The sequence below is a fragment of the Saccoglossus kowalevskii genome, chromosome 17, assembly GCF_978046115.1.
Source record: "Saccoglossus kowalevskii chromosome 17, keSacKowa6.1, whole genome shotgun sequence".
Taxonomy (NCBI): domain Eukaryota; kingdom Metazoa; phylum Hemichordata; class Enteropneusta; family Harrimaniidae; genus Saccoglossus; species Saccoglossus kowalevskii.
In genome coordinates, this window is record NC_140657.1 from 26,430,511 (window position 1) to 26,449,442 (window position 18,932).

The following is an 18,932-nucleotide window of genomic DNA, read 5'->3' on the forward strand; positions in this document are numbered from 1 at the left end:
TGGTGGCGCTATAACAAAGGAAGTCGTGGCAAGAAAACACTCCAGGAAAACAGATGATATTTTCTTTTTAGAGGCTCATTGGACTGAGAGTTATTCGTACAACTTTGCAACTTTTTCATGAACTGGTATTTTTTTTTATTCTAAGTTCAATATACCACAGTCAACAACAACACCGCCATTTCTTGGAAACTGTACGAATCGTGAGCTGGAAATAATACCTATGAATTTTAGAAATCGTAGTGGCGTGGCGGAGAAACAAATCTGTAAAAACCTCGAGTGTAACATATTTAATGAAATTGCATATAAGCAAAAAATACTTGTATTTGATTTTATATATATATATTTTGCTGTTGAGCCCGGTAACAATAGCCGCTAGATGGCGCTGATTATCGCGGAAGTGGCATGAAAAATGGTGTAATGGTGCCCGTTGTCTGATACAAACGGTAATACGGTCATGTGAGTCGGTATCAATACGATTTTGTTTTTTTAAACAATTATTTTATACACTGTCAAATTCTTACTTGTTCCGTCTTTCTGCCAGTGTTATATGTGGTGATCGCAGTGTGTTTAGAACTTGATGTGTGCTGATCGCAGTGTGTTTACAACCTGATTAAACATTGTACCTGGTAGAAAAATGTAACTTCGTTTGTAACCAATAGAATAGTTATACATGAAGGAGCACAGACCCCAACACCGTTATCGAGGGACTGATGAAGGCCGTGTGTATGCATGTACATGCACGTTAAGCTGAAAGTCACTTGTATAAGCTGAGAGAGGGGGGGTGCGATGGAGGGGTGTTTCAACCATAATCGACTAATCATAGGTGTGCGACGGTATGCAAAAATACATGTATTTTATGTATATGTTCACCTAATGATTTAACTTGTTATTCAATGTCTTATCAATATTATAATTTAGTGATGAATTTACTGATGACGGCACAACAAGCAATAGGTGTACCAAAACAAAACACTCTATTTACATAACCATTTTTTTTTCAGTGAGTAGTGCAATACAGTACACATGTTTAAGAGATCTTTCCTGCCTATCTTAATGTATGGGTCTGGAATCTTGGGATCTTTCACATTTAAATTGAACAGAATAAATGGTGAAATTACAATTAAAACATTCTTTTCAAAATTATGTCATTGTTTGCCTTTTTGAGTCAAATATCCCATTCTATTTAAAATATAATTTAAAATAATATAATTTTTTTAAGGGTGTAGTAGAGGTTATTGCTATTGCAGTTGCATAGCACATTTCTGAAGTAACATATTCTTTGAATCCCATTAAGTTATATATTTTTAGAAAGCTTATTTTTCAAATAATATGAAATAAATATTCCAACAAAAAAATGGAACCATGTGATCACTGTGCAAATAGAGAGGTGTTATTTTCAAAGAAACCAAAATAAGGTCATGATGTTCGTGGTACTCAGAGATACTATAAAAGGTTTGAATTCAATTTCCCAGTTCGTCTACTTTTGCATGATCTAGATTTTGACCTCATAAAAACATTGTCAATGTTTTGAAATATGATACTCTGTGTCAGAGCTAGTTCACAAAGGGGAGAGTTGTGTCGTATTTTCTAAAGTCAAAAATGGTAGACAAACTATCTTTGCTAGATTTCATTAGCAGCTATCAGAGAATACCTATGCCAAAAATCACCATCGTGGAGCAGCTGAGAGTCGAGATCAACTCTCTAGACTAACCCCAAATACCGATGTTTTCTTATGCGTTACAAAAAACTTACAAAATTAAACTTAAAAAATTACAAAAAACACACTGTATCTCAGATTTACCCAAAATGTATTACCCTCTTAAACCATTGCAACAATTGTTTTTTTTTAGTTGAATGCATGCTTTATATACTCTTATAAGAGAATGTGGGAAAAAAAGTAAATTTGATATTTTCAAAGAAAAAAACCTCTACTACATCCTTAATTTTATTATTATTTTTTTTAAATTTATTATTATAAATATTTTAAAAGTTTCAATTGGTTGTATCCAACCAGCCAATCAATGAGTGCAGTGCACAATGGCATCATTGGAAAATGTGCTAATATTCCCTCACCAGCTAATAATAATCTCTTTTTTTGGTTTGGATTGTGAAATTTATAAATATTCATAAAAATCAAAGGAATAGATTTTACGTATTACCGTAAAATCTGTATTAGAAGCCGCATCCCTAATAGAAGTCGCACCCATTCTTTTTGAACAATTGAGAACCAAAAATTTATCATTTATCATATGTGTAGATGCTCTAATAGAAGCTGCATCTTCTTTGTTGCTTTGTACCATTTTAATAGTAGCCGCGGCTTCAAATACAGATTTTACAGTATACAATTTTTAGCTCCGCTGTCGACTTTGTCGAGCGGAGCTTATCATATGAGTGATTGTCCGTCGTCTGGCGTCGTCGTTCGTGTTAATGTTTTACTTTTTCGACTTCTTCTTGAAAACTACAAGCCTGAATGCTTTGATACTTGGTGTATATGTACCTTGGGTGGATCTCTCTCAGATTTGTTCATTTCATGATGATATCTTCAATTCTCTAGTTTTAGTGAATGTTTTTGTCATTTTTGGTAAAAAGTGATATTTTCGACTTCTTGTTAAAAACCACAAGTTTGATTGCTTTTATAATACATGTATAAGTACTACATGTGGACCTCTTTCAGATTTGTTGATTTCGTTGTGATATCTTTAATTCTCTAATTTTGATGATTATTTCATTTTTGGTGAAAAGTGATATTTTTGACTACTTGTTGAAAACCGCAAGTCCGATTGCTTTTATCTTATATATATATATATATATATATATAGGTACTACATGTGGACTGTTGTTTTGATACTATACATATTGTTCATTTTCTAATGATATCTTCAGTTCTTTAATTGAAATGTGCATTGCTAACAGCAGAGCTATCTCAGCCGACAGGCTGCTTGTTTAATTTATTTGAAAAAAAAAATTATTATATGAATCAAATTTGTTACTATGCTTTTCAGACAGAATGTGAAATGTATTAAAAAATAACCTAGTATGAGTGATATATTCACTTTGAGTTCCAGGCTTGTCTTGACTCGTATTATCTTGATCAATAGTAACCAGGGTCGATAAATTTTCTTGATGATGCAAACACTGATACTTCATTAAAAGGCAGTGGTCGCCGCGCCACACCATGTGCAACAATTGTGTTGATAAGCGTCCCACAATCGAATGTGCTCTTCCAATGAAGGTCATGAGTATGAGTTTCGACCTGAGCGTGACTTGCACTAATTACCGACAATGACTCCTTTGATACCTTCCAATCACCTAAAATATACCTAATTAAAGCTTGGTAACATCTCACCATCATTGTTCAAATGAGTCCCATATCTTGCACATGTGTTCACGATGACCACCTTTAAACTAGCACGTCCTGCTAATCACTACAATTTGGCCTCAATTTGTAAAAAATAAACATAAATGCAAAAAACCATGACTAAAATTCATTTCTACGAAACATAAATTCTTCACTAAAATAATATGAAAATGCCTTAACTAAGTTGCTTTGAAATTGACCAAGAAAATGATACTTTTCAAACAAATTCCTGTCATACTGAGGGGACACTGATAAACCATGGCAAGTAATAAATGAGGTTTGTAATAAATGTACTAACAATTTCACTGCACGATTACTCGCATCTATTGGAACTAACATTACTAAATGTTGCTGATAGCTCAACGATATCTTCACTAGTGTTGGCCCAAATCTTGTCTCTAACATTTGTAACTCAGTATTTACATGAGTTACCTATATGGTGCCAACTACATTCGTACCTAAACTTTTTATTTTTTTAACCTGTTAGCAAAAAAGAAATTCGGGAAAACCTTAAAATTTTACTTATCTAGATAAAAATAATCTTGTTTTATTATTTTCACCACCAGACTTTCTCACCCAAATTTGTCTGCACTTGTTTCTTATATTTTTCAATATTTCTGGGAATGAACTCTAATTTTGGAGCCAACAGACAAAGTTTGAGTAATTTTCAGTTTTTACTTAAAACCTTTGGCTATTTTTGTTCCAAACTTCTGCAGATTATAAACAGAACTATTTTGTGAATTTGTGATAAAAAGAGGGAACTGGTGGTGAAAAGGTTCAGAAAAAAAAAAACCTCGGCCATTACCCATAAGTCTCCCTCAATCATGGCTTTATGTGTAATTTATTGAAAACGCTTTAAATCAATCATTCACAGATGTATTTCAAATAATACAAGTAGTACTGTCTTAGGCACAGAATGTATTTAAATTGTGAAAGATAATTCATTTCAGATAGTAGAGACATTTTCATCTATACCTTACTTGTTGTGAAATATTATACATTTATATGGTGTTTACCAGTATTCGCTTATGCACTGTAATTTTTTTCAACTGTGCGGTCAGACAAAATTTTGCTTCCTAATGAAAATAATGCAGTTTATGCAGTTTAATTTTTTTGTATTACGGTTTCTCAATACCACAATAACGTTTCTTAAATCATGCTTTCATATTGCATTAAATATTGACTATAATTGACAAAACAAACTTTCTCCATTGTACCATAGGTGGCACACTTCACTGGTACACCAGATTAAGATCAGACTTTTTTTATTCCTTTTTTCTCGAGTTTTTATAAGGCAATTATTTTGAGGAGGGTGAAAAAAAAAAAAAAATTAATTCTTTTCCATAAGATTTGTGTGATTCTCAAAGAATTGTAAGTGAGATCATTGATCGGAGAGAAGAAATGAAATAAAATTTTATTCCATGTATACCGGTAACCTTGTTTCTCATCTGCGTGAGACTTTGGTACTTTGATCACGATCCTCCCATGAAAATGCAACTTGGGTTTGTTATGCGGCGGGCGGAAAAAAAATTAAGATAAAAATAAGTTTTTTTTAGCAATTTTTTGCACTTACAATTCGGCGGGTGTGAGAAATTACGCTGAAATGAAATGTTATTTTTATTTCATTTTCGGCTCCTGCTCATTCGGCGAGTTTGCGAAACAAAAGATAATAAGAGTCTGGCCTAATTGGAAAAAAATATATGTGACAAAGGACAAGAAGCAAAACTTTTTTTTTGCCAAAATTGAAATTTATAATATTTATGTTAATTTTATATAAAAAAATGTTTATTGCTTTCTGAAATGTAGTATATTCAAACAAACTTGTTTTGTTTGTTTGGAATTTAAAAGAAAATTTGTTTACAAATTAGATGAACAATAGAAACAATGACATCATACAAACCACTAGGGTCTCTATCTACTGCTAAGTAGTGTTGACTCGGTACCCTAACTAAATTATTTAAAATTATTCTGTAAGACAGGGCTGCTACTTTCTGGCTAGGTTGATGACATTTGAATGTTACCTGCCCTGGTGTCATTATACCCTCATGAATATGCATGAGGATAAAACAAATTGGTAATAAACTACTAAAATAGTGACAGATGTATTCATGTTATTTTGCAGTGTCTGTTCACAGCAAATCACTGAAATGCCGCAATGCAATAAGGTTGAAAAGAACTATATAATCTGCACACATTGAACAGCGCTATATGTTATTCCATTTCAGTAGTATTGTATATTTCCAGATGGTGCCATGCATGTACATTCTGATCTGATAATTCAAATATTTCTTCTCTCCTGCAGAAAGTGAAATCTGGATTTGTGAAATGAAATATGCAAGTTTTTCTGAATACTCTGCTTTCAAAACATAAGGTGTGTTTTAAAATAAAATGAACATGGCAAGAATAAAAGGTAAGTGTAATGGTATCTGATTTAAATGTTTACATAATGTTTGAATCTGAATATCAACCCAACTACTGACTTCCATTTGATTTATTCATCCACCAAATCTAGTTGTGAGCATATTCAGAATTTAACATTGGTTTCCATGGTGATAGTATTTCACAATATTTATAAATTTTGTTCAGTTTAATGTACACCTGTACTAGTTCTATTAGAAGTGCTGATCTCCCAAAAATTGCATTTAATTTATGACTGGAATATTATTATAAATTCGTCTTCTTTACATACTATAAGGCATATGTGCTACTAATAGAGTAAATACTACTAATCTACTGACATTGTTATCGATAAGAATGAATTGTATTTATAGTTACAAATATTAATAAATTTCCAATGTACTAGTATGAGGTTTTACAAGAATACTGTAATTTATTATACTTCTGTCACCGTAACGCCGTAAGTCACCGTACGTTACCGTACCACCATTCCGTAATTTTGCAGTATTGCACTGGGTATATTCGTCCAACCATATTAGGAAACGCGAATTCCAAATATGCAACGATTACACGCGTAAACGTCCTCTAATAATACAAATCAAACAGGGCTGCCCCTAGGGTTTCACTGGACCCCACACAAAGAAGTTCGCTAAATTTGTTCTAAACGTTTTGAATTTCGGAATTCCCATGATGTATCATTGGAAGGAAAAGATGTATAATAATAAGGTTATTACGAGGATACCTCAAAGTGTGCACTCGGACAGACATCGACCTCCACTGTGCATTGGTCGATACTCCCGCTGTACTGTCTTCCTGCATACTTTGCAGTATCCTCGTATTAACCTCATATTATTCATGAAAGCAATACAGCAATCGTCTTGACCATTGTGTAGTGGAGGTTGATGTATTTTCATACTGCCTGAGTGCATATGTTTTAGTATTTTTCTAATTACTTCATTATTATTAATAATTATTAATAATTATTAATATCAATAATTTAATGAGAAATGGCGACAAAAAATGCATTATCCTATAGAACCCTGTATCCAAATTGAACACAAAAACAGTTCAGCTAAAATTATTTTTCATTTCAGAAAATCAAGATGCACTTGTTGATGATATGAAGAATTTGAACATAAGTACTGGTAGTCCTGGTAAGTTTTTACTCTATAGGATTGAAGCCAATATTAATTCTTCAGAAAATCAGTCAAAATCTTGATGTACAATAATACAGTGAATTTTATGAAAACATTGCACTTCATTTAAATCAAAAAAAATTGCTTTCATTGGCTAATAGCACCTTTTGGTTGATGCTCTTTACTCATTAGTCTTTGCAGGTTTTCTTCAATCAATGGCCGATTTTCTCCCATGTATCTGTCAATGTATTGTGATTGGTCATGTTGTTTTAAACCATCATTCAAACTTTATGATACATCAATCATTATTTTATTTAAAACAAAACATCCATATCTTTATGAATGAAAATCACTGTATTTATGACTAAAATAGTGTGTAACTGTTCAGTAAAATGACTATGGATTAGTATTCTGAATCTAAATCTGAGTACAAACATACTGGGGCAAATAGATGATTTGGCTGTTACAGAACTGAGCATATGTAGTTATTTGATAGAAAGAAAAGTTTAATTCATAAGCTTAGCTGTGACTCTGTTTGCCATAGTTGTTCACAAGCTTTTAAAGGCAACCTGGAGATATAAAACCAACATGTTTGTTCCAAAACTAAAATATTAAATATGTTTGTTACAGGACTAAAAACTGAATATTTTTCATCATTAGAAATAATGAAATGTGACTTTCTAAACATTGTAGCCTAGCCTCTCCAGTAACCCAAATTTTTATGAGAAAGTTTCAGTCAAACTTAAAGACATTCATAGAAGATTCAATTTTTTCGCAGATGAATAAGCACAGAAATACAAATACAAAGCAACTTAGAAAGCTACTAGTGTTAAAGCTACTAATTGTCCCTGACCAAACTAACCCAATCCTAACACAAAAAAGTCCGACCACACCTGTACCAGCTTCAACATTGTGCACAGTGACTAGCCAAATGCGAACAAATACGCCATCGTGAGAAAATAAATATGAGCAGGAGCTAAACAGTGAACATGGAAAGTTATGAAAATTTACAGAATATTTTAGTATGTAAACATAATATAGCGAAAATACTTTCATAGATTTGATGGTAAAATCATTAGGACCAACAGTGGTATCCGGCTTCTAATTTTTCACTCAATAAGTATGCTTAGTTGTTATGTTCAGTTTGGATATCTGCACTGTACTTGTTTTTTGTGCATGCTATAGCATCTTTAAACATGACCTGTGAAAGCTTTAATTCTTACTAGTCTATTTCAACAGCTAATCAGCACTAGTCTTACAAAATGTCTTGGTTTCTAAAAATGGAGGCCATTCAGGAAAACATCAAATGTCAAATGTGTTCTGGTTTTTGTACTCAGACCATGCATAATGTACTCCTGTTTCTAGGTTTCTCTGGCTTTACACGTATTATAATTTCTTGTAAACATGCATACGGAACCAGGAAATTCAGATATAATATTACTGTAAGTCTGTTTACTGGTTACCCACCCTTGCCTAGATTTTGGATGGTGCGAAAAAAACACAGAAAAATGGTCACTAGAGGGCGCTCACTTCCTGTTTCTAGTATTTATGTAATATGCATCATTGTAAAATTGTCAAAATCCTGGACATAACTGTATGTACAAATAAGTAACCAGCACTGCCTTGTTGGAAACAATTGCCAGATTACAATAACAAAATATTTATTTATTAAAATGAAAAATTATACCTACCCTACCCTATTTTTATTTGCAATGTTGTAAAAAGACATTACTTTTAATGTTGCTGCGACAGCTCACGTATAAATTACGTATAAAGATGTTTTTATTGTCAAAATAAGTAATATTTTTAATGATTCAGTATACAACACATGCACTTCTATTTGTGATGCGCTTTTAATAGAGAAAATACTGTATGCAGCCACAAATTTACAAATGATAATTATTGGCCTGGAATCTTTGCAGCATTCCTACATGGCAGCGCCATCATTGCTAGTAATAGTAAAATCTTGCTATGATCTAGTGATTGTAAATTTCAGTATACACACTCTATATTTGCATGATTAGCATCGAGAAAAATAAACTATTCTAGTGTCAATGGCCAATTTAAATTGTGCATGAACGGAATCACATGATCTCCAGCTTTTACTCAAAATTCATAACCAAGCATTGCATAGATTCTAGACTGAGTAATTATTCACACAACTATATTAAAAAATACCAATACACATTGTCACTACAACAATTCATCCTTTTCTGTAAACACTAAATACTGGTTGCCTTGGAAACATCTATACAGTTTAAAGTGGGGGAGACGTCGCCTGCGCATGCGCCAGATGGCCATAGCGTGTCATTGTTTACAAACAATTGTCTAACCATGAGCCTTTGTGTTTTTAGCGTGTATCGTCACTTAATAACCCTCTCGCTTTAAGTAACGTTTTGACATTATATTATAAACATCTTTCATTTTCTTTTGAATAAAAAAAAGAATCCAAACAGCACTACATGGATTTATTTGACAACGATGATTTTATAGATGATATTGAAGAATTGAACGATTTGACAGACGTGGAAATCAAGGCAATAATGGAAGCTTCCAGACAAATGTTCTCAGAGTCACAAAAGAATGAAATTAAGGTAAAAAATTAAAGTCCTTTTATTTTTCCTCTTTAATGACTGGTTGTAATAAGAAAAGTCAACTGAAGATACAATACATTACATTCTTCATAAACCCCTCAATTTTCATCACTAATTTTCTCTGCTCTATTAATTCTATGGCATTCATGAGGACAAAACGTTGCAAAAGTTACTGTGCCTTTATGTCTTCAGTAAAATTTTCACGATTCTTGCTAAAATTTGTCGTTACCGATATTATATCACTCATACTGTAAAATGACTAATTTTCACTGGGTTTAAATTTCGCTGATTTACCATTTCAGGCATATTCAATGGGTTTTAAATTCATGGTTTTATCATTAAGATAATGTGTTCTATGCTAAATTTTACATATTTACTGGGTTTTAATTTAGCGCATTTTCCAGTCAGCGAAATAAGCTAAATTAAAACCCAGTGAATAATTAACCCCTTTACAGTATTACAATATTTAAATTACCTGTGTGTAGTTTTCAATGGTTCATTGTTATTATGTCAAAACAATGTTTCACACGCAAGAATTGGTTGTGCGTTTTCTTTCCTCCAATTATACTTTCATGGGACGACCAGCATGCATAAGGCCAGACTTTTTTTATTCCTTGTTTCTTGAGTTTTTATGAGGCAATTTTTTTGAGGAGGGCGGAATAAAAAGTAAAATTAATTCTTTTTTTCCATTAGATTTGTGTGATTCTCAAAGATTTGTAAGTGAGATCATTGATCGGAGGGAAGAAATGAAATACAAATTTATTCCATGTATAATTTTGTTTTCTCATCTGCGCGGTACTTTGATCTTGATACTCCCACGAAAATGCAACTTGGGTTTGTTATGCGACAGACGGAAAAATTACGCTGAAATAAAATTTTATTTCAGCTCCTGATCAATCGGCGGGTTCGCGAAACAAGGGATAATAAAAGTCTGGCCTAAACTACTTCCGATATACCTGTCTTCAGTGTGAAAATAAAGACATATCTTGTATTTGTGATATTGATAAAATAACAGCCATATTATACTCATATATATTAAAGTATCTAAACATTTTTAATGTTTTTCACAGAGATTCATGAAGCTAAACATCAAACTTGTTGTGAGTGTGCGCCATATCATACACATGTTGGGAAATTGAAACCCTATTGAACATTATCAACCATTAGGCTAATTTTGGTCTGTGTTTGAAACCTGATGAGTGAGGGCGCACTTAAATATCATTCAGCTGTTAGATCAGACTGGTGACCTGTCAACCTGCACAACTTTCACTTATAAAATTAATTTACTGTTATTGCAAACTTCATCCATTATTTTGTGGGGGGAAAATTGTCAATATAAGATATTTATATTTAACACTTTTGTTTTGATTAACCTAGAAATTTATGAAACGAAGTGCCTACAGTTTATTAGAAATTTATAAAGATCTGGATAATTTCCCCCCATTGTACAGTCTTCTTAGAATTATTGGACATCAAAGAAAAGACATCATTGAACTTCTCAGAAAACATCTACCTGCTGGCACAGCAGGTAAGCATAAAAAAATTTATATTGAATTTTATTCAATTATACCAAATAAATCATTTTGAGGCAAAAGAAAATAATCCTACTTATGCATATTTTTAATTTTATGCAATTTTTTATTTTATTTTTACACAAATTAGATTGGCTTTATCTACAAAAATGAATTTGTGTATTTGTAGAAATATGGACATCCCCCAGTATGACAAGCTTGTGATTGGTGGTTACATATCAAATTATATATTTTATGAAAGCTCATAATTCATTTTTAATTTACAATTTCAATGTTATGTTAGGTGCTATGGTCATAATCACTGTTGTCATCATAGATGAGAGAATAAAGCTGTTCATAGAGGTGATTTTCTATCCGTCGTCTGTCAATAATTACTTATCCATAATCTTTTTGAAAACTACCAACTCAATTGCTTTGATACATGATATGGACCTTGGGTGGACCTCTGTTAGATTTGTTCAATTCATGGCAATATTTAGCTCCGTTGTCGACTTTGTCGAGCGGACCTTATCATATGAGTGATTGTCCGTCGTCCGTGTCAATGTTTTACTTTATCGACTTCTTCTTGAAAACTACAAGCCTGAATGCTTTGATACTTGGTGTATATGTACCTTGGGTAGACCTCTCTCAGATTTGTTCATTTCATGATCATATCTTCAATTCTCTAATTTTGGTGAATATTTTTGTCATTTTTTCGGTAAAAAGTGATATTTTCAACTTCTTGTTAAAAACAGCAAGTTCATTTGCTTTGATATTACATATATAGGTACTACATGTGGACCTCTCTCAGATTTGTTCATTTTGTAATGATATCTTTAATTCTCTAATTTTGGTGATTATTTTTGTCATTTTTGGTAAAAAGTGATATTTTCGACTTCTTGTTAAAAACAACAAGTCCAATTGCTTTGATATTACATATATAGGTACTACATGTGGACCACTCTCAAATTTGTTCATTTCATGATGATATCTTTAATTTTCTAATTTTGGTGAACATTTTTGGTAAAAAGTGATATTTTCAACTTCTTGTTAAAAACTGCAAGTCCAATTGCTTTGATATTACATATATAGGTACTACATTTGGACCTCTCTCAGATTTGTTCATTTTGTAATGATATCTTTAATTCTCTAATTTTGGTGAATATTTTTGTCATTTTTGGTAAAAAGTGATATTTTTGACTTCTTGTTAAAAACGACAAGTCCAATTGCTTTAATATTACATTTAGAGATACTACATATGGACCACTCTCAAATTTGTTCATTTCATGATGATATCTTCAATTCTCTAATTTTGATGAATATTTTTGTCATTTTTGGTAAAAAGTGATATTTTCTTCTTGTTAAAAACCACAATCATTTATGGTCAAAAATGATATTTTTGAATTCTTGTTTAAAACAGCAAGTCCCATTGCATTGATACTATGCATATTGTTCATTTTCTAATGATATCTTCTGTTCTTTAATTGAATTGTGCATTGCTAACAGCGGAGCTATCTCAGTCGAGAGGCTGCTTGTTTTCAATTTTTATTCTATTTATTTAATTTCTATTTTTAGCAAATATTTATGTCATTTTTGGTTAAAAAAATTATTTAAACTACTAGCTTAATTGCTTTGATACTTGGTATGTAGGTACCTTGGTTGGACCTCTGTCAGATTTGTTCATTTCATGACGATAACTTCAATTCTCCTATTTTGCCATTTTTTTTAAAAAAAGCTATTTTCGACTTCTTGAAACCTTCAGTGCAATAGCTTTGATACATAGTATATAGATACAATGGGTGGACCTCTGTAAAAACTGTTTATTTCAGGGTGATATATTTAATTCTCTATTTTAGTGAATATTTTTGTCATTTTTGGTAAAAAATGCTATTTTTTACTTCTTGAAATCTACCAGCTCACTTGGTTTGTACCTTAGGTGGACCTTTGTCCAATATTTTCAAATCTCTATTTTTAGCAAATATTTTTGATCAAAAATGTTATTGTTGACTTCTTGAAAACAGCTCCTTCTATTGCTTTGATGCTTGTTATATGTATACTTGGATGGACTTCTATTAGATTAGTTTCTTCTGTGCATTAGGGGAACACTCTGGGCTCTGCTGAAACAGTGGGGCTATTTTGACTATCAGGTTGCCTGTTTCTTTAAAAATGTAAAATAAAAACGTGAGAAGCATAAGCATCGTAAATTCTATTGTAGTGTCTATTCTTGTTGTTGGTTTTACATTTAGGTATCCAAATCTTCAGAATGCCTAAATTTTACATAAAATGCTGAAGACATATTTTTCATATAATATTATTGCATCACTAAAAATAAATTTCACACAAAACTGACAAACTGTTTTGACAGTAAAAATAATTCCAGAAAGTGTACAATATACTAAATTATTTTTACATTTTTCTTCATAATCTCAAGGTCCCAAATTAAATAGGGAAGTTTGTATTAAGGATATGCCGATTGAAATAAGACTTGAGGTGGTAAGAGCACTTAGCATCCAAAGGCCAGATGGTAAGTAAATAAATAAATTTGGGGAAATTTGATTCATGGTTTGTTTCTGGGAGTATCCATGTGTACATTTAGTATGTACTGTACCACTTTATGCTTGAATTGTCAGTGTATTGTGTGTGGTCACTTGTTAAATACCATATATATTGTATATTACATGTATGTGAATTATTGTATACCAATTCAGTCCACTCTTTACACATTCTGAGTTGCTTGAGGTGTTTCATATCATTAAATGTGGTTCATTTTCTCTTTTACAAAGGCCGTGATTGGAGGCTGATTGCAGAGCAACTGAAAATAGATAACTGGTGTATAAAACTATGGGAACAAAAGAAAGATACTCCAATGGAAAATGTGCTTTTCGTATGGGAAAAACAGACTGGATCTACGGTTGGGAGACTTTATGATATGTTGGTGAAAAATAATATGGGGCAGATTGCTGATATCTTATAATTAGTTTTCATTTTTTCAGGACAAAAAACGAAGATTGACTTTCAGATTATTTTTATGATGTGTGATTTGTAAACATCCATCTGTTGAAAACTACTTTATCCACAATCAATTTTGGATGAACATTCGATGAACTGTTACCTCAGATTCAGTAAATTACTGTGGAGATTTGAAATTCGAATGTAATCCATCATCTCTTCAGAGAAAATTATACCATTTTTCATTAGTTTTCCTGTGCTTTAATATGATGTAAACGAATGGATAGTTCGTTGACGCAAATGACTGTTGAGATCTCGTGTCAGAGCGAAACAACCACGAGACTTGTGTTTTGCCCTCAAATAGTGTTCCATTTATATACCTGTGAGACCAGTTCCAATGGTCTATGTAACCATGGTATTTAAAACAGTAACCTTGGTGATAGGAGGAAATCACTATTTTAGAGACAAAAAAACAAGTGACAATGTGGTTCTCGCCGTTCATTTGCATCCATTGTTTTTATTAAATGGTATGCTTTAGCTGTTGATGGTCTAAATGTAGAAACAACAAATTTGATTCCAAATATATGAGCTCATGATCTCTACAAATGAACATCCTCTATATTGTGTGTATATCCTGTTTCTGAGTCATATAAATAAACTTAATGTGAAATAATATTACAAAGCAAGTTGTATATTGCAAACAACAATATGATTATATATTGAATTTTCTAGATGCAGTGATTTTAATGTACTGAAATTAAAAACAGTTTTACATCGAGCAATTCAGTTGGGGGTCATCATGTTGCAAAAGTGCACTAGTTTTAAATATACTGTGTTTCTATGTGTGAAGTAAGTACAAAGTAAGCTTATTTTGAATGGAAAAATGATACAATTCTACTATTTTTTTTAGTAACAATTGAAACACAATATATTTAAATAAAGTGTTTGATAGAATTTTGTGTTGATGATATAATTCCCTCGAACTAATTTTATAAAAAAATTCTAAAAAAAAAATGTTCAACTTTTTGAATAAAAGTCCTGATAACACAGATGTGGCAATGTAAGAGAAGATATTACAAAAGCATGGACAAGTAATTAAACTTTCATATTTTTTTGGTGTACATATGTTTTTAAGAATAAAAAGGAATTTTAACTGATTTATCCACATTCTTCACTCAACTGACGGTAATACACAGCTTACTATTGTCTAGATGCACTTCTGATGTGTATTTTATGAAAACACTTTTCCAGAGGTATCTGTGAAATTAGCATATCACATGACGCTATTTTACGCACATTGCTTTGGGATACATGATAACTCGTAAGCAGACGGTTTTGACAAAGATATCAACTACTGTAATCATTTTTGTTGAGACAGGACTAATGAGTAGTGCTTGTCAAATATCAGCACTAAGTTATAGTCAGAGTGCTTCGTGCGAACGACATACGTGATTTTTAGTTTCAATGAGAAACACTCACTTCATAATTTGAATGACAAAAACTAAGAGAAATATAACTATATGAGTACAATTACTTTATTTGAGGCAAATTCAACATCTTCGAAATGCAAAAGAATAAGTGATATAGTATCGGGTATGAAGTAAAAAAAACGGAGCTTAGGGGCTGTGTAATGTATTACCAAATAATTTGTATTGTATGCAATCCATACTGGTTGCATTTACAATTATTGCAGAAACTTTACCCCGATTACAATGAATTTGTTTATATAACGTGGAAAACAGGTATGTTTCAATCAAGATGTATTCAACGTTTAAGAACACGAGAAAACGTGTCATTCCATGTTGCACAGGGTCGGGGTAGAGTGTATTGTTAAGTGTGCATAATGCATTGTTTCTAGTTAAAACGCGGTGGTCGTTGCACAGCGCGTGTTCGAATTTCATGTAAATAAACAATGTATTTTACACGCGTTGTATAGGTCTCTATGAGTCCTATATCGAACAGGACGCGGCGCGACGACCACCGCCCTTTAAGCATTCATTGCTATCCTTACTCACACTATCATATTTGATTCTCTTTGACTTCAAAATCCTCATATCTGAAATAAGAATTATTGTTCAACTCTCGATCTCCGGAGAAATTACTTGATCAAGAACAACTTTAACATCTTATATTGGGAGGGCCAGTCATATTTTATGCATGACGACGATATGAGAAATTTGATTTTTGTGAGATTTTTATGAGATATTGCGTTGGTCAGAAAAATCTGGATATTTCCTAATAAAAAAACAAAACAAAACTAATAGAAATAAAAACAACCAGCAAGCTTTGTTCGTAGCTCAAACTAACACAGCGATGCTTGCATATGAAGAGAGCCCAGCGCGGTAAGCTAGTGTTCCCAGTTTGCGGCAGTGTTCATCTTCTTGATTATGATTACTGAATACAAAGTTCGATGATCAAGTAAGTTACAATTCCAATTGTAACAACAGCGTGGGTGCAGAGAATGCCAAAACGGAGATGTGATGCCTGAAAAACAAATAGATTATCATTATTGAAGTGTACACGTGTATTTAAAGCGGGAGGCTAGTCACCTACGCACGGGCGGGAATTTAGTCCCAAGCGACGATAACAACACACGCTAAAAACGCAAAGGCTCATGGGTATACACTTGTTCGTAAACAATGACACGCTATGGCCATCTGCCGCATGCGCAGGTGAAGACTCCCCCGCTTCAACTACTGTGGAATATTTTATTTTCGCTGGAATTAATTTTTGCTGAAAAGGTTTTTTGGGCGTTTTGCTTGAAATTTATTTTCACTGATTTTTGATGAGGTTAATGTGAAATATAGGAAAACAAATATATTCGCCGGATTTTATTTTCACGGAATCATCCCTAAAATAGAAAAAAATAGCGAAAATAAATTCCAAGCGAAAATAAAGTATTCTACAGTATATATATATATATATATATATATATATATATATATATATATATATATATATCAGTTCTTTTTATTTAGATCATGGCAATTTTTTGGTCAGAGCGCCCTCTAGTTTTGTGGAGAATCATGTTCATTTGGAATGCTCTGATTGGATGGAAGTTCAAGCCTAGCAAGGTGTGATAGAATTGGCCTGTTATGTTCAGATTCAAATAAGCATGAACCACTAATTTGACAGGGAAGTGATACTTATAATGCAGCAAGCTGTTCTAATTGCTGTTGTGGTAGAGTTTTTCTATTTTCCTGTCAAATGCATTTATTGGTCCACTGAAAAATGAAAATAATGTTCCCTGTAACTTAGACTCTTATTGATCAAGGCATTTTAAAAATCATGGGTGTTAACTCCCCTCAAGTTATGACCCGTTGTCCCCTACAGAATAATGGTTGCATCTAATATTAAAATAAAGATGGCGGAGTATAGCGTTGATTCATCTCGTTCTACTCTGGATTACTTGGAGTCAATAAAGATCCTAGAAAGTTAGTATTTATATGCCTGTGTGTTTTTTGTTTGTTTGTTTTTTCACTGTCTTTGACTTTCCCAGTATGTTTGTTGCTGTTGACAACAATTCAGTCCTCTGCCAGGCTTCAGTCAATGTTTTTCTTCACTACCTACCCAACTCCTCGTCGGGCACTATGTAGCTGGTGTGGTATATTTATCACAGACAGTAGGGCAATTGTCACATTTAGTGCTCCAAGAAAATATTCTCTGTCCATGTGTATTTATATAAATAGATGCAGTTTCTTTGGCTTGAATAACGATCACTGGCTTCGTACATACAGGTATACTGGTTTACCTGTTTCTAGTTGAAATATAGCCAATCTTATTAACCAAGACAGTTGGACATTTGCCACATGTCACAACACTCATTTCCAAGTGCCATAGCTTGAAACAAGTAGTCAAATCTGATATTGGCTGGAGCTTTAGTTTATATGGACATGGTAAATGGCAAACTAGATGGTCAGAAAGTAATAAAAATAATCACAGCTTTACTCCACCCACCCCAATATGAAGTAAAAGGCTGTTTATAAGGCCATGTATGATGGTTTCATTTTTCTTATGGAAAACAATTTTAATTAAAAACTTCTATGCTCCTGTACCCAACCGTGGGGGTTCATCACACTAAACAACAGGTGTCACTATTACTAAGATAAATGTACTTTTTTTTCATTAAAATTACTGAATGCTTATACATATGTACTAAAACGTTAGTTAACATTTAATATCAGGCAATGCATTGGTTCATTACCCTGGCTACGTGTTAAAATGGTTATGAATTCATTTTGGATAAGTACGTACATAACCGACCAATCTTGGACTTTATTTCAATATGTTGGTCAGGGTTCAGACCCTGTGTATTTTTCGGTGGGTACCGTTTAATTTCATTACCCTGGCTACGTGTTAAAATGGGTATGAATTCATTTTGGATAAGTACGTACATAACCGACCAATCTTGGACTTTATTTCAATGTGTTGGTCAGGGTTCTGACCCTGTGTATTTTTCGGTGGGTACCGTTTAATTTCACCACCCTGGCTACGTGTTAAAATGGTTATGAATTCATTTTGGATAAGTACGTACATAACCGACCAATCTTGGACTTTATTTTGCATGCAGGTAAGGTACACCTACAGACATAACTGTGGACATTCAGTTCTTTTTATTTAGATCATGGCAATTTTTTGGTCAGAGCGCCCTCTAGTTTTGTGGAGAATCATGTTCATTTGGAATGCTCTGATTGGATGGAAGTTCAAGCCTAGCAAGGTGTGATAGAATTGGCCTGTTATGTTCAGATTCAAATAAGCATGAACCACTAATTTGACAGGGAAGTGATACTTATAATGCAGCAAGCTGTTCTAATTGCTGTTGTGGTAGAGTTTTTCTATTTTCCTGTCAAATGCATTTATTGGTCCACTGAAAAATGAAAATAATGTTCCCTGTAACTTAGACTCTTATTGATCAAGGCATTTTAAAAATCATGGGTGTTAACTCCCCTCAAGTTATGACCCGTTGTCCCCTACAGAATAATGGTTG

The 18,932-nt window shown here is 32.7% G+C and overlaps 1 protein-coding gene across 2 annotated transcripts; it reads left to right on the forward strand.

The window, feature by feature from the left end:
- The first annotated feature begins 348 nt into the window (after nucleotides 1-348).
- LOC100369923 (uncharacterized) lies at nucleotides 349-14,145 on the forward strand. 2 transcript variants are annotated; one of them, XM_006818169.3, is made up of 7 exons: nucleotides 349-443; nucleotides 5,661-5,768; nucleotides 6,850-6,909; nucleotides 9,337-9,485; nucleotides 10,863-11,013; nucleotides 13,428-13,520; nucleotides 13,780-14,145. In XM_006818169.3, the coding sequence occupies exons 2-7, from the start codon at nucleotides 5,747-5,749 to the stop codon at nucleotides 13,968-13,970; spliced, it is 666 nt and encodes a 221-aa protein (XP_006818232.1). In that variant the 5' UTR covers nucleotides 349-443; nucleotides 5,661-5,746; the 3' UTR covers nucleotides 13,971-14,145. The 2 variants fall into 2 exon arrangements, with proteins under 2 accessions (XP_006818232.1, XP_085348668.1); XM_085492542.1 differs by having other exon boundaries at nucleotides 372-456.
- The last annotated feature ends 4,787 nt before the right edge of the window (nucleotides 14,146-18,932 follow it).

Bases quoted from the DNA above. Each gene is read 5' to 3' on its own strand.
- LOC100369923 (XM_006818169.3), top strand. From the start codon at position 5,747: ATGAACATGGCAAGAATAAAAG. The intron at 11,014-13,427 runs GTAAGCATAAAA...CATAATCTCAAG, and splicing joins TCTACCTGCTGGCACAGCAG to GTCCCAAATTAAATAGGGAA. The intron at 13,521-13,779 runs GTAAGTAAATAA...TCTTTTACAAAG, and splicing joins TAGCATCCAAAGGCCAGATG to GCCGTGATTGGAGGCTGATT.